The following is a 14,261-nucleotide window of genomic DNA, read 5'->3' as shown; positions in this document are numbered from 1 at the left end:
GGTCACTGCTGTGTTCCTACACAGATGCCAAGGTCATGAGAGGTTGGTGGGGCGGCAGCCTGGCCCTACGTGAGCTGGGAGGTGGGGTGCTGATGGGTTTGCCACCTGCAGGGCTGGGCTGTAGGACTCATGGTCAGGCTTGGACCCGCGGCTGGCCTGGGGAAGGCGGGGTTCTCCCCAGGTACCTCAGCAGTAAATGTGATGGAACAGGAGGATGAGGGAGGAAATGAGGAGGCGTGCCCTCCAACAATTCTTTTGGGAGAACTTTACAGGATGCCTGAAGGCACTTGGAAGGGGAATTTTTGAAAAGTGGTCAGAAGATAATTCAGTCCCACACAGATACCATGGTATTCAAAACTCCTCTTCAAAGAGACTGAAGGGCCAACCCCTCTTCGTCCTGTAGGTCTTAGTTCAAACACCGCTTTTTCCAGGAAGCCTTCCCCAACCCCTCAACGCCAGGTCAGGGGTTCTAACTCTGTTTCCCACAGCAACCTGTTCCTCTCTTTCAATGCACTTATCCCAGTCCAGTGTAATTCCTCTTGGTTAACCGTTCATCCTCCTAGATGACCTGTCAGCTGGGAACACAGGCGCTGGTCCGTCCTGCTCACCGTGGACACCCCAGGGCCTGCACAGTGCCTGGCCCGTGGGCTTTCCATAAGCACCCACTGCATGAATGCATGTCTTAGGCAAGTCCCGCACCCTCTCTGAGCCTCGTTTTCCTCATCTATAAAATGGGGACTAATAGCACCTATTTGCAGGGTTACTGTAATGCAAAGGGAAGGCAGCTGTTACGCTGCCTAGTAGAAGGTAGGTGCTCAATAAACAGTCACAGATATAGTCTTGTAATTGTTATCAACAATTATAAAAACTCAGAAGATACTGGCTTTTCTTTTTTTTGGTTGACTGGAAGCATTATTAAGATTGTTCTAGACCACACATCTGGTTGGTCTCCCCTGGCTCTGAAAGACCTTAATAATCTGGTCTACCCTCCTTTTCCATTGCCATCTGCCAAGACTCCTTGCCACCCTCCAATTCCAGTTGCACCAAACTAGGGGCCCCTCCCCACTGAGCCTTTATCTCCTCCATCTCAGCCCAGGTCTCTGTCTCATTCTTGAGTTTCTGTTCCCTCTTCAAGACCCATCTTAAATGTCACCTTCTCGGCCAGGCCCCACCAGGTTCCCATAGCACCGCTCACACCCTGCCTCGCACCCGTGTTAGACGAGTGACTGCCCACCCCACACTAGAAGGAGCAGCAAACACCCACCGTGTGCTCAGGGCCCAATCGCCAGCACCCGCAGCATGCGACGTGATGAATGGCTCTCTGAAGCTGGGGCTGTCAAATCAAATTGATAGTCCACCTGACATAAGGACAAGTTCTGGTTAAGAACCCCTGAAATCTCACCCCAAATATTTAGGAGACTTGGTTGATGGTGGCAGGATAGAGCAGGGCTGATGTTCTGCATCTGGGCATTGGCTTCTGAAAGGAAGGTGGCACAGTCCCACAGCGAGCCTGGGGCAAGGGCATTACATTAGTACAGAAGGGCAAACGGCCTACTGCCAGGGTCAATCTGAGGAACTATTCCAGCAGGTGCCACCTAAGATCCAAGGCCTTCCCAAGCTCCATTCCTTTAACTACTAGATGACTTACCAGATTGAACATGAAGAAATTAGCAACAGCTGACACACCTGGTCTAAGTAAGGAATGGTCACCCTGCTGCTGGATCGAAGGGAAGAAGGCCATGTGGCGTCTGTGTCCATTATTTCCAACTGCTCAGAACGTTCTCCCTCCCTGCTCCCCTGGCTACCTCCCACTTTGCTTTCAAGCCTTCTTCTTCAAGAAGTTTCCCCCCAACTCTATCCAAGCTAAATAAATGCCTTTCTCTGAGCCCCCAGGGCACCTGACATCAAATCATTCCATTTGGGTCTGACTTCCCCTCCAGGCCACGCCACCCCCCCTATTGCAGGGACCACGTTGAGTTTCCCTGGCTCCTAGCAAGGTGCCCATCACTCAAAAGGGGCTCAGCAGCTACTTAGAGAACAAACCAAATTTCAAAGCAAAGCAAAGGAGTCTTGTGTTCTGACCTAGACCTGGTGGGAAAGTCGCTCGGGATTTGTCAGCTACAACCACAAATAAGACATGGCTGAGGCCCTACTATGCAATGGTAGGTGTTCTGAGAACAGAAGATGGGAGAAATGTGCACACTTCCTGACAAGCTCTTTCCATAGCACAGGACTAATGGAGGGGACCTGGAAATGGCCTAGTGCAGGAGCTCTGCCTGGCCACAGATTAAAATCACTGAGGAACTTGAAGCAAACAAAACCGTGCTGGGTCCTGCCCCCAGAGACCCAGTCTAACTGTCTGGCATAAGGTGTGAGCATCTGTAGGCCACACAGGCCACACAAGTGGTTCTAATGTGCAGCCTTGCTGAGGACCCTAAGCCGGCCTGCCCCTTTGCCCTGTGCCCTCAGAGCAGGAAGGTGGCCTCACAACCAGGACTGGGACTGGGACCAGTTCCCCAGGCCCTTCCCCATCTGCCAGCTGAGGATTCCCCAGGAAGCCTCAGAGCAGCCAGACACAGGCCTGAGCTACCCTGCAGGGTGCACCTCAGCAGGGGGAATGGTCACGTGCTTCCTGGACCACACGCGAACACGGGATGTCCTGCGTTCCCTTTACGGTCCAGTGCGTCATTTCCCCTTTGCCCACAGGGCAGACGGGTACTTTCCCAGCCCAGCAAACTAGTTACAGGAGATAATCATTTCCCAACTTTGAACACACCAGTCCTGCCTCTCCTACTCCCAATTCTGCTGGATAAGCAATTGCTTTCCTATCCCGAGCCCATTTTCCAGGGGAAACCCAGGTGCAGGCAGACCAGGGCCTGAGTGCCCTGGACTATGGAGGTGCAGTGTTAGCAGGGACTCTGAACGGGATTCAGGCTAAGACCCCAGTAACTCCATACTAAGGCAGCCCCCCACTTCCTCTTCTGTTGTCAGTACATCCACACCCTGCCTGGCCCCAGGAAGAAAAGCACACCTATTTTTTGAGCATTTGCTGTATGCCCCAAATTCTCTTCTCCACCCTGTTCTGTTGTATACACTTACTCATCTTTTAAGACTCAGCCTTGACCTTCTCTGTGAGGCCTTTCCCACTGCCCAGGTAGAGCACCCCCAAGTGATGGACAGAAGCCACACATGTCCTCTCAGGAAAGACTCAACTTCAGTACAGGCTGACAGAGATTACAGCAGAACTATTGATTTGTAACACATATCCTGACTTTAGATACATTAAAATATTTTTTTAAGTCTTGCAGCAGATGAAATATATAGGTGTCCATATGTCCTGCAGATAATGGAGAAAGGAGGGTCTCCTGCCTGCACCCCCTCGCAGACCAGCAGGGAGTATACACAGGGCCTCCTAGGCAATCAGGAATAAAGAAACTTAGGTGGCTTCCTGGCTGAAAGTCCCCATCCCTCCCTCAATAGCTTGACTGAATCCTCTGGGCATTTTTGGGGCACTGCCCTGTGGGGAAGAGGTGTGGTTCAGGGGGCAGCTGTCAGCCTGGGGGCGGTCCGGACCTTCCACATCTTCTATACCATGTGCATCACCAGCTTTGCCCTCGTCACCCTGTCTCAGGGGTCTGCTCTCTCCTGAGGACCAAAAGCTGAAAGCTTAAATGTCCATCATCAGGGGGCTGGCTAAATAAAAGTACCATAGTTACATGATGGCATAGGTATATCTGCTGAGAAAACTGAGCAAGATTTCTGTATTACCAATGTGGGAAGAGATTTTTTAAATGGTATAAAAACTCAGTTGCTGAATAACAAGTATAGCATGGCTGCATTTTTTAAAAGTGCACCCAAACACCACTTTTATCAGTGGGTACATTTATATGTGTGCATAGCCACTGTCTATAAACTGGAAAGGGCACTGCAGAGAGAGACCACACCTCACTTGTCTCTGATTCATCAGGGGCTAGGCCAGAGGCCGCTGCACCGCAGGTGCTCAGTACCAGGGGGCCTTGCCCCGGAGTGATGGACCTGGGCATCTCCCCAGGGTCTCCAGGGAATTCCTATTATTCTGGCTCCCCCTCCCTTCCCCACCCATCCCACAGCCAGTGAAGCCCAGAACCCACAGCTCCATCCTAGTTGTGACAGCTCCCGGCTTATCCACTCTCTCCCCAGACCCAGATTCAGTCCCCACTCCGTTCCTCTGTTCTCCTGGGGACTGGGCTGTGAGTGACACAGTGGGGCCAGTGTGTGTGTGTGTGTGTGTGTGTGTGTGTGTGTTGGGGGAGTGGACTGCTTCTCAGGATCTGGGGTTGGAACCCAGGAAGCAAGCCCCAGGCCAGTCATTAAACATTCCTACTTTAGTCTTGGGTTCTCTGCTTCCAAATGAGAGGGAACACTGGGTACTCACTGGCCTGATGGCTAATTCACCATGCTGAGAGCTGAGAGAGGAAACAAGGGTGCCAGGAAGGCACTCGCCTTGGCCTGCTGTGGGAAGCCCGCCCGCTTTCTGAGGGGGCAAGTCTTTAAGTACCTGTCTTAGTCAGCTGGGGCTGCTATCACAAAACACCACAGGGTGGGGGCTTAAACGGAAGACATTTATTTCTCTCAGTTCTGGAGTCTGGGAAGTCCAAGATCGACATGCCAACAGACTGAGCTCTTGGTGAAGCCTTCTTCCTAGCTTGCAGATGACCACTTTCTTTACGCTGTGTCATGACATGGTAGAGAGAAGTGACCTCTTGTCTATTCTTCTTTTATGTGGACACTAATTCTATCATGGAAGTTCCATCCTCAAGGCCTCACCTAAACTGAATTGCTTTCCAAAGGCCCCACCTCGAAATGCCATCATATTGGGAGTTAGAGCTTCAGCATATGAATTTCTGGGGGACACAAATGTTCAGTCCATAACAGTCTGCCCCTGGACCCTCGAAATTCAGGCCCATTTTGCATGCAAAGTACATGCATTCCATCCTAACAACCACAAAAGTCTTAATTTGTTTCAGCTTCAATTTTAAAGTCTGAAGTCCAATCTCATATAAATACCATCTAAATCAGGTATTGGGGAGACTTGGAGTTGTGATTCATCTTGAAACAAAATTCTTCTCCAAGTGCGAAGTCATGAAACCAGACAAGTCATGTGCTTCCAAAATGCAGTGGTGGGGCAAGCATAGGATAGACATTTCCATTCCAAAAGGGAGAAATCAGAAGGAAGAGGGGGTGCTGAGTCCCCAGGGAGTCTAAAACCTGGCAAGGTAAATACCATTGATCTTAAGGCTCACGAACAATCCTCTTTGGTTCAAAGGTCTGCCTTCTGGCCCACTCTCTGGTGGTCTTGCCTTCAGTATTCATTGAGTCAGGGATTGTGGGACCCCCTTCCCCTGCAGCACTGCCCCCAAAAGGCTCTGCATAGCCTCGGTCTGGCCTGCTGAAATCGAGGCAATGGCCCCCCACTGAAACTGAGGGGCAGCTCTGATGATCAATCACTGAATCACCTTCAGAGTCATTCTTTTCTTGTCTTGACGAATAGTGCATGTTCACAGCTATTCAGACATGCAGTCACTCCTGTAGGATCTAATGAGTCTGACATCCTTCCTTCATTCCATTCTGTCTTCATCCCCTTCAGCTCAAATTGGCAGTGTTTCTGCTGGGTGGCTGTTGGGTCCACGGTTCACACCCATACTCATCTCCTCATCAGCTTAGTTGTCTGGCCATTCTCTTAGTGTTCTCTTCTGAATGTGCTTTCTTACTTTTTGTAATATAGAAAGGGGGCTGAGAATTTCCCAAATCTTGAAGTTCTGGTTCCTTCATGCTTAATGATTCCTTCTTCAATTCATCTTTCTCCTTTCACATTTTACTAGAAGCAGTCAGGAAGAACCAAGCCACTTCTTCAACACTTTGCTTAGAAACCTTCTCAACTAAATATAAAACCCCATCATTCCCAAGTTCTATCTCCCCCAAAACACTAGAACATGAACACAGTTGAGCCAAGTTCCTTGCCACTTTTTAACAGGATCATCTTTTCTCCATCGTTCACTGATGTTCTTCATTTCCATCTGAAACCTCACCAGAACCACCCTTAGAGTCCATATTGCTAGCATGTACCTCAGACCTCCAGCTTCTATGCATTGCCCAGTTCCAAAGGTCCTTCCACATTTTTTAGGTATTTCGTATAGCAGCACCGTGCTGCTTGGTACCACTGTCTGTCTCAGTCAGCTTGGGCTGCTCTATCAAAATACCAGAGACTGGGGGGCTTAAACAACAGACATTTATTTCTCAAAATTCTGGAAGCTGGAAAATCCAAGATCAAGGTGCTGGCAGATTTGGAGGGCTGTCTTCCTGGGTTACAGACAGCTGCCACTAGACACACATTTTGTCCTCACATGGCAGAAAGACAGAGGTTACTTTGGTCTGTCTTCCTCTTGTTATAAAGACATTAATCCCATCACTGGGGCCCAACCATCATGACCTCATCTAAACCTAGTGCTTCCCAAAGGCCCAGCTCCACCTGTCATTGTGCTGGGGTTAGGGTTCAACATGCAAATTTCAGGGAGATAGAAATGTGCTCCTGTTTGTAGAGAAGAGACTTCAAAGGCAGAGTGTTTGTGTATTTGTGTTTGTGGGGTAATCTCTAACACAGACCTCTGTGCAAATGAGGAGTGCCAGACTGTCTGAGTAGAAGCTTCTGACAAGCTGAAGAGGCAGAGAATGGATGCAGCTGGTATGAGGGAGGAGGCCCATTCTGGGACATCAGGGATGGCCCTGAAGCACAGGCTCATTTAGGCAGATGCACAGCCATCCACTGTTTTTTCAGGGTAGACCCTGGCAGGCACAAGTGCTAGGGACCCAGAGCTGAAATAGAATGTCTTGTCTTCTGGATTCATAGCTGTGGAGGAGACAGGTAGTCAATGCAAAACTTTCACCTGATCTCCCGTTTTGCGTGTGCTGCTTCTGGTCTCAGGCACCCTGCATTCCCTCTCTCCCAGTCTCTTGGCTGCTCCTGTCCATCTCTCAGGTCTGAGTAGGTGTGCCTCCCACTGGGTGACTTGCTCTGGTTCCCCAACTCTGGGTTCTAAGCCTTTAGGGCTCCCAGAACATTAACAACTCCCACCTATCAATGTTCAGCACTCCAAGCTGGCACTCTTGTTTGCTTGTCTGAGGGCAAGACCGTGAATTACAGTATCCCTGGGACCCACCGTGGCTTGCTGTTCTGCAGGCAGGGGGTCCTGTGAATTATTGAGAGAATGAGTAATTAAACACTGTGGCGAATGGCTGGCCCCTGAGTCAGGCACATCTGGACAGATCTGCCTAAGAATGATGGTTGGAAACATGTGTTGGAGAGTTGAAAAACAATAGATGAGGTCACTGCAATGCAAAATACACCTGCCCACTTGACGGACTAACAACTGGTTATTTCTTGCTCCAAAAGCCCCATCCCAGTCTTTCTGGGTTTCTGAGATTTGCGGTGTCCAAGGCCGGGCTCTAGCTAGAGAGGCATAAAGGTCACGAGTGCTAGACTAGCCAGGTTTGGATCTAGCTAGTTTGCAAGTCAGTGCACATAACAACTGCTCTCTGCCTCTGTTTCCCCACTTGTGCAACAGGGGAAGAGTAGCACGCATTTCACAGGGTTACCCTGAGAATTAAATGGGAGAAGTCTTAAAAAGTCTGAGGGGTAGTAAATGTCTATGTGCTTAGTACATGCAAGCTCTTACTATAGGTCCCCCCACCTCCCGGGGCCCTGCACTGGTCACTCTCTAAGCGTCCGTTGACTAATCTGGGAGTGATGATAATGGGAATGATTAGATGAGAATGTAAAACTGCATCATAACTTGTTGTTTGTATCAGTGGGAGGTTGTGGGGGCTGGGCCTTACATTCAAACTCACCGACCCAGGGGGGATTGTGGGGCCAACCCAACCAAGTCCTCCAACTGGTACAAATGGGAAGGGCCACCTCTGGCCTGAGGAATTTCAGGCCCACTACGCAAAGCCCCAGCGCTCCCTGCCTCAGGCGAGTCTGCTTTGCTTTCCTCTGTGTGGTGGGGAGGCCTACGGAACGTGCTGGTGACCCGGGAGGCCCGCGGGAGGGCGAGGGGTCCCCACAGTTGGGCGGCGGGCCCATTGGCCCTTGGACACCTCAACTACGCTCTGGTTATTCCAGGAAAAATTAAGAAAATATATTATAGAGGAGGCGGCCACCGGGACAGGTGCCACTTATCTCCGGGCCGGCTTCCGGCTCTGATAACGCGCCCGGCTGAGCGGGGTGCGGCGGGCACCCCAAGCGGCCCCGGTGCCAGGCCCGGGGGCGCCTCCGCTTGGCCCCCGTCCCTCCCCGCAGCCGGGCGGCCGCGCCCCCGACCCGCCCGCGCCCCGCCCAGCCCCGCGCTTACTCTGCAGACAGCGGGCTGCGGCCAGGCAGAGGGCGAGGAGCCCCAGGGAGACGCCGCGGCCCTTCCTCCGGCGGCTGGGCGCAGGCCTCATGAGCGAGCCCCGGGCGGCGCGGGCCGGGCATGGGCTCCCCGGGCGGCGCGGCGCAGCGCGGGTCCGGCTGTGCGCTGTGGCCGCCGCCGCCCCTGGGCCCGCCTCGCGTCCCCTCCTCCTTTGGCTCCTGCAGGTCCTCCAGGGCCAGATGCAGATGAGCCGCTCGTACTCTGGTTGAACCAGTTCCAAAGAGAGGGGAAAAGAGGAAGGAGAGACTGAGAGGGGAGAGAGAGAGGAAGGCAGCAGGCAGCACACACTCGGGGGTAAACAGTGACAAGCAGCGCGCCGTCTCCTTCCGTTCACACCCACTTTACTGGTGTTGGTTCAAGATTCAGATGGATGCTGGGTGGCAACACGGGGAAAATACTAGCCTTTGCCTGAGGACCTACCTAATGGCTCCCTGGGCAAGGAAACTGTTAAACTGCCTAGGGTGAGAAGGGTACAAAGGGGGGTACAAAGGAGCCTCAGGCTGCTCAGGTGGAGTCACTGGACATCTGTCCAGAGTCTACTCCTCACCCACCCAACCACCATCCACCCACTCACCCATCCAGAATCCACCCACCCGCACATCCACACACGCACACATGCAACCATCCATGCATCCAAGTGCCCACTGAGAGCCTACTTATTTGCACAGGGCCTGGCACATGGTAGATACTCAGAGAACATGTGGAATGAAGCTGGACACTGGGCTAGGCATTAAAATACAATCATGGACAAGATAAACATGAATACCTCTTTGGAAACCCTGGCAAGGAGTGGGTGCCAGAAAAATGAGCAATTGCTCTAAGTGCACATTTTGCTTTGATAATGGAGGCTCAGGCTGCTATGGGGACTCAGAGCAAGAGTAAGTGACTCCAGTGGGAGGAGGAATACAGGGTGGGGCAGAATGAATATGGGCCCTAGCCAGTCAAGAAATTCTGTTCCAGTTTGTTTAACCTAGACTGCCTAGCCTGCCTTGTACCTAGAGGTAGAAGTGTGATCCAGTGCTGGCCAGTGATGTTTAAGGGAAATTCTCTTGGGGTGTTGGGAAAGTTACACTCTCCTGATAGAAGAAATAAGGCTAGCGCTGCCCCTCCTCCTCCTCCTGAAGACACCTGACGTTTAGGTCTGTGGCACCTGTCTCACATCCATGAGGTCAAGCAGGTGAGGATGAAACCGTCATGCTAAGGTAGGCTGGTGGCACAAAAAGATGGGAAGATACGGAAGACCATGGCAGTCCTTCATAGTTTCCTGTCTCTTCCTTCTGGTTCCTAAGGGAGACTCTTTGCCAGCTCTGTGGATTCTTAGTGAGGCTGACAGAGGTGGCACCCTGCCAACTGCCCCCGGGCGGACTTGTGAACCAGGATGACAGGTACCCTCCTCATCATCCCTAGTGTTTGGTTCAGGGATGAGCGGATGGGGCCCCCAGAGTCTTTCCTGGGAATGATACGTGGCCATTTCTGGGATTGCTAAAATCAGAGGATACGAACCTAGGAACACTGGGCACCATCTTGCCCACCACAAGGAGAATGAAGCCCAAGATGCCACAGACTGAGCTGGGAGCCATCAAGAGAGCAAGTCCTCATGACTTAGTTTGAGCTCTGTGATTCTGCACACTTCTGGTGCTAGTTATGAGCAAATAAATATGCTCTTTTGCCTCAGAAAATTTAAGTTGGACTTCTGTGACATAAAATTGAGGAAGTTCTGACTCATACACATGGTCTCTTTGCCATTTTTCTGTTTTCCTTATTCCATGTAAGGTGATTCAGGAATCACTTGCATTCATTTTCTTATTCCTCAGACTTTTCGCAGACCTGCCCCTGTGCCAGGCAATGCGCTAGGCCTTGCAGCTCCAAAGAAGGTTAACTCATGGCTCCTAGTCCCAGGAAACCTGCAAACCAGTGAAGACAGAATGATCCAGATCACGGAAGGCCCCCAGGTATTCGGGCTTGCTTCTTAGGCTAGCGCAAGGGGACACTGGCTGCTCTCTGCTGTCGGGCTGGCACTTGGCCCATGGTAGGGCGCTTGGTGACCATGTGTTAAATGAATAGATGAATGAAAAAAACTGGAGTCTGAGAGACATAAGAGACAAGGAGGAATATCATGAGGTAAAGAGCTGATAAAGGCCAGAATGACTGAGCAACGTGGAGCTCATGTCCTGCCTCTGTGTCCTACCAGCTCTCTGGCCATGGAGAAGGGACATCAACTCTCCGGACCTCTGAGGGGCTGGACTGAACCAAAATGGTAAATTCTGCACATTAGAGAAAAGGCACCATGGCCTGGGTCTCACTTCATTTCCACCGAATCAGGTTTTCTGGGGGTGGGGCCCTGGCATTAGTGTTTTTTGAAAGATTACTTTAGATTATTGGAAGCTTCTTACGGTCATAGCAGATGACACTTAGATCTGAATTTATCACAGCCCTTCTTTTAGAGCAGGATTCCGTAGAGGGGAGGAGGGAGACAGCATGAGTCCATTTAGGCTGTGATTACATTGACCATTTCTTTTTTTCTCTCTTTCCCTCCTTGTCTTTCCCTTCCTTTCTCCCTCCCTCCCTCCCTCCATCTCTCTCCTGTTACCCTTCCTTCCTCCCTGTCTCTCTCTTTCTCTTTTTTTGGCATGTGTTTCTGACGTATTAGTTTGGCTGAGGCTAGTAGGGGATAAGGAGAAAGATGAGAAAAATAGATTGGGATTCAGATTTCAAGGGTCTATATACTGAATCCTGAGTATGTTTGCTTCTGCTAAAAAGATTTAATTCAAGACTCACACTTAATATGAAATGTTGGCTTCTCCTTTGCAATCCTTGGCATATACTGTAGTCCTCAGGCATTTGGTAACTCTTATCACCAATTAACCACTCTGGAAAAAACCAACGCCCACCAGCATTTATATTCTCAAAATCTTAGGAGCCATTCTTTACTTCCAAGAGAAACCAATGGTGTGTGTTTATAGTGTCCCAGCTTTATGACAGCTGTATATCTCTACACAGTTCCCATTTTTGAGGACAGCCCTGACTTTACATACATTATTTCATTGTTCCTGTAAGTACATATGAATTTGTGAGACCATATGTCTTGGTGTTTCTTTCTGCAAAACTGATCACCACATTCACGAATCTGTAAATTCTTGCTTCTTTCATCTCTTTCGAGAATATGCTTGCAGTTTATTATGTATGTATGTAGTTTCAGTGCCAGGTAGATGGCTGAACCAGGAGGGAATTGCGGAGAAGGCTACAGTGTGGAAGACCTATATAAATCTGTGTTGAAATTGATTCCTTTGACCTGGGCTTTTATGGCTCCATATACTGTCCAAAGACTCTTAGGCTGAGGTGGTTTGTGTTGTCCCTATTACCCTGGAGCCACCCAGAGGCCAAGCCTACTAAACAGGAGATCCAAATTGGAAAGTCTCTTCCTGCTAACTTGGGTGGTCCACACTGCCTGTACCATGCAGCCTGTGTGTAGCCTCTGTGATCACAAGTCATGGTGATTGATGCAGGCAAGGCTTATCCCGTATTAGGCTACAGTGCCCTTACGGGTGAGCGCCAGCACTTACTCTCTTAGTAGCCCGACCTGATAAGAGAGGGGCTGGGCGCACGCTGGGAAAGAATGGTGGCCCTTGAGTCAGACAGACCCAGGAAAAGCCCAGCCCTTCCACTCCTGACTGTGTAACCTCAGGCAAGACCTCAGGCAGTCCTTCAGGGCAGTTTTCTTAGCTGCAAAATGGGATTCTGATATTACTACCCAATAGGTGAGGGTCAGACAAGACACAAATATGAAGTGGGATGGGTGCATGGAAAACGCTTGGCCCGTGTCACTTATCATCACAGTGTCCAGCTCAGTGCCTCGTCTAATAGGCGCTCAGTAGCTGAATAAATCTCCCTGGTGTATTCATGCTTTTTAGTCTTGGGCTCTAAGATTATACTTCAAAAGGGCTGAGAGCATTTCTTTCAGATTTTCTATGGGCTGCCTCTTCCTACAGAGTGCTGGGCATACAGAAGGTATCCAATAAATATGCCGTGGTGGGTGGCAAAAGTCTAACTTGAATTCTGGTCCTAGCAGGGCCATTAAGGATGTGACTTCATGTCTCTGGGTCTCAGTTCCTTCATTGGAAAAAAAAGAGGGGTTAGACCTTGGGTACATGGTCTGGAGCAAATGTCATGCACTTGAGCTCAGCACATGGTCTACAGGACACTTACAGTCAAACATAACAAAACAAACAAGAAAATTAGAAAAACAAACAAGTGCTCCTGAGTTAAATGGCATCTGTGAGCTAGCTGGCCAGTAAGGTCTGACACTGCCATTATGTACCTGGATGGGCTGGGTATCCTAGGTACAGGTGGGGGTGGGGATTGAGCCACCGGGTGGATTTGAGTCTAATTTCAGTAAACATTAATGAAGAGGCAGCACACCATGAAGGAGTCCTGCAGGAGAAAAACAGGTGTGATGAAAATTATGAGTTATTTTTTTAAAATCACGGTTTGCCGCTGTACTCAATAAAAAGGAATGTGACCCATGCGCCTCCCAGAGGTTTCTGAGTCCTGGGACTACTGAAAACATGGTGTAGGAGCAGCATGCGCCTGCAGGGAAGAGTGTTTCCTCACTGGCATTGTGCAGAATTGCCCGTGCATGGCAGTAATAAACACTTCTGGTGGGTCTTACTCTTATTTTAAATTCTCTTTAGACTCTGCACGTCCTCATTGCATCAGGGGCCAGATGCTCCCTGCCCTGGTTTGCCATGGATTGAAGATATTCTGGGTGCCCTGCCCTTGAACTAGATCCCTTTGGTTTCTCACAGCTTGAACATCCTTCTCGTGGCTTAGTTCCCAGCCCAAATATTCTCTGCAGGAGCTGTGCCCCAACAACCTTCGCGGTCATTATCCCATGTTTTGAAATCAGCTTTCCTGAGGCTTCATTAATGTGCAGGAAACTGCATCCATTAAAGGGTACAGTTTGGTGAGTTTTGTTATAGGGATTACTCTGTGAAACCACCACCACAATAAAGATACAGAGTAAGATTTTGTCACTCCAAAATTTCCTCTGTGCAGCCCATCCTTATCTCTGCCCTCAGCCCTAGGTAACCAGGGGGTTGTTTTTTGTCGAGATAGATTCATTGGCATGCTCTAGGACATCTAAATAGAATCATACAGCATGGAGCACTTTTGTCTGCCTTTTCTCAGCCAGCATAATGACTTACCTAGGCTATGGAGCCCACTTTCTGGCCAAACACTAGTGTAAATGTTGCTGTGAAGGTATTTGTGAACGTGACCAACATTGACAATCAGTTGACTCGAAGTAAAGCTGATTCTCCTCCACAATGCAGGCAGGCCTCCTTCCACCAGGTGAAGGCTAGATATTCTCAAGAAGCAGTTCTGTTTCAAGGTTGCAACATAGAAACCCTGCTTGCGTTTCCAGCTGCTGGTCTGCTCTACAAAATTCGGACTTGGCAACATCCAGCATTTGTGGGAGCCAATCCCTTAAAATAAATCTCCCTCTTTCTCTCCCTGTCTCTAAATACATATCCTATTGATTCTGTTTCTCTAGAGAACTCTAATAACACATCAGCCAGTCCCACCATTCACTAATCTGTGACCTTGGACACATCTCTTAACCTCCCTGATTCTCAATTTCTCCAACTGTAGAGATTTAAAAAGCATGCATTAACCAAAATCTCCTTCTCTTCCCTTTGCACACAGCTCCTCTGCCTGTGGCCCTGTGCCCAGGAGGTGTGTCTAAAGGGTTAGGTGTCACACAGGGCACCAGTGGGGCATTGTCTCCCACCGGTCAGGCCTGCCCTGCCCTGCCTG

The 14,261-nt window shown here is 49.9% G+C and overlaps 1 protein-coding gene across 4 annotated transcripts in view; it reads right to left on the bottom strand.

Annotated features, from left to right (window-relative positions):
- Positions 1-8,781, bottom strand: part of VSTM5 (V-set and transmembrane domain containing 5) — a 28,046-nt gene extending 19,265 nt beyond the window's left edge. For 2 of the 4 annotated variants that reach the window (XM_036923300.2, XM_036923302.2), the window contains exon 1: positions 8,388-8,781. In XM_036923300.2, coding sequence (XP_036779195.2) covers positions 8,388-8,478 — 91 coding nt within the window. In that variant the 5' untranslated portion in view covers positions 8,479-8,781. The remainder of the gene's footprint in view (positions 1-8,387) is intronic. The other 2 variants (XM_057507110.1, XM_057507111.1) reach the window with 1 other exon arrangement.
- Between the last annotated feature and the right edge of the window lie 5,480 nt (positions 8,782-14,261).

Source organism: Manis pentadactyla, chromosome 9, assembly GCF_030020395.1.
Source record: "Manis pentadactyla isolate mManPen7 chromosome 9, mManPen7.hap1, whole genome shotgun sequence".
Classification (NCBI taxonomy): Eukaryota; Metazoa; Chordata; class Mammalia; order Pholidota; family Manidae; genus Manis; species Manis pentadactyla.
Note: the sequence above shows the minus strand (reverse complement) of the source record. Positions and strands in the feature narration are given on the sequence as shown.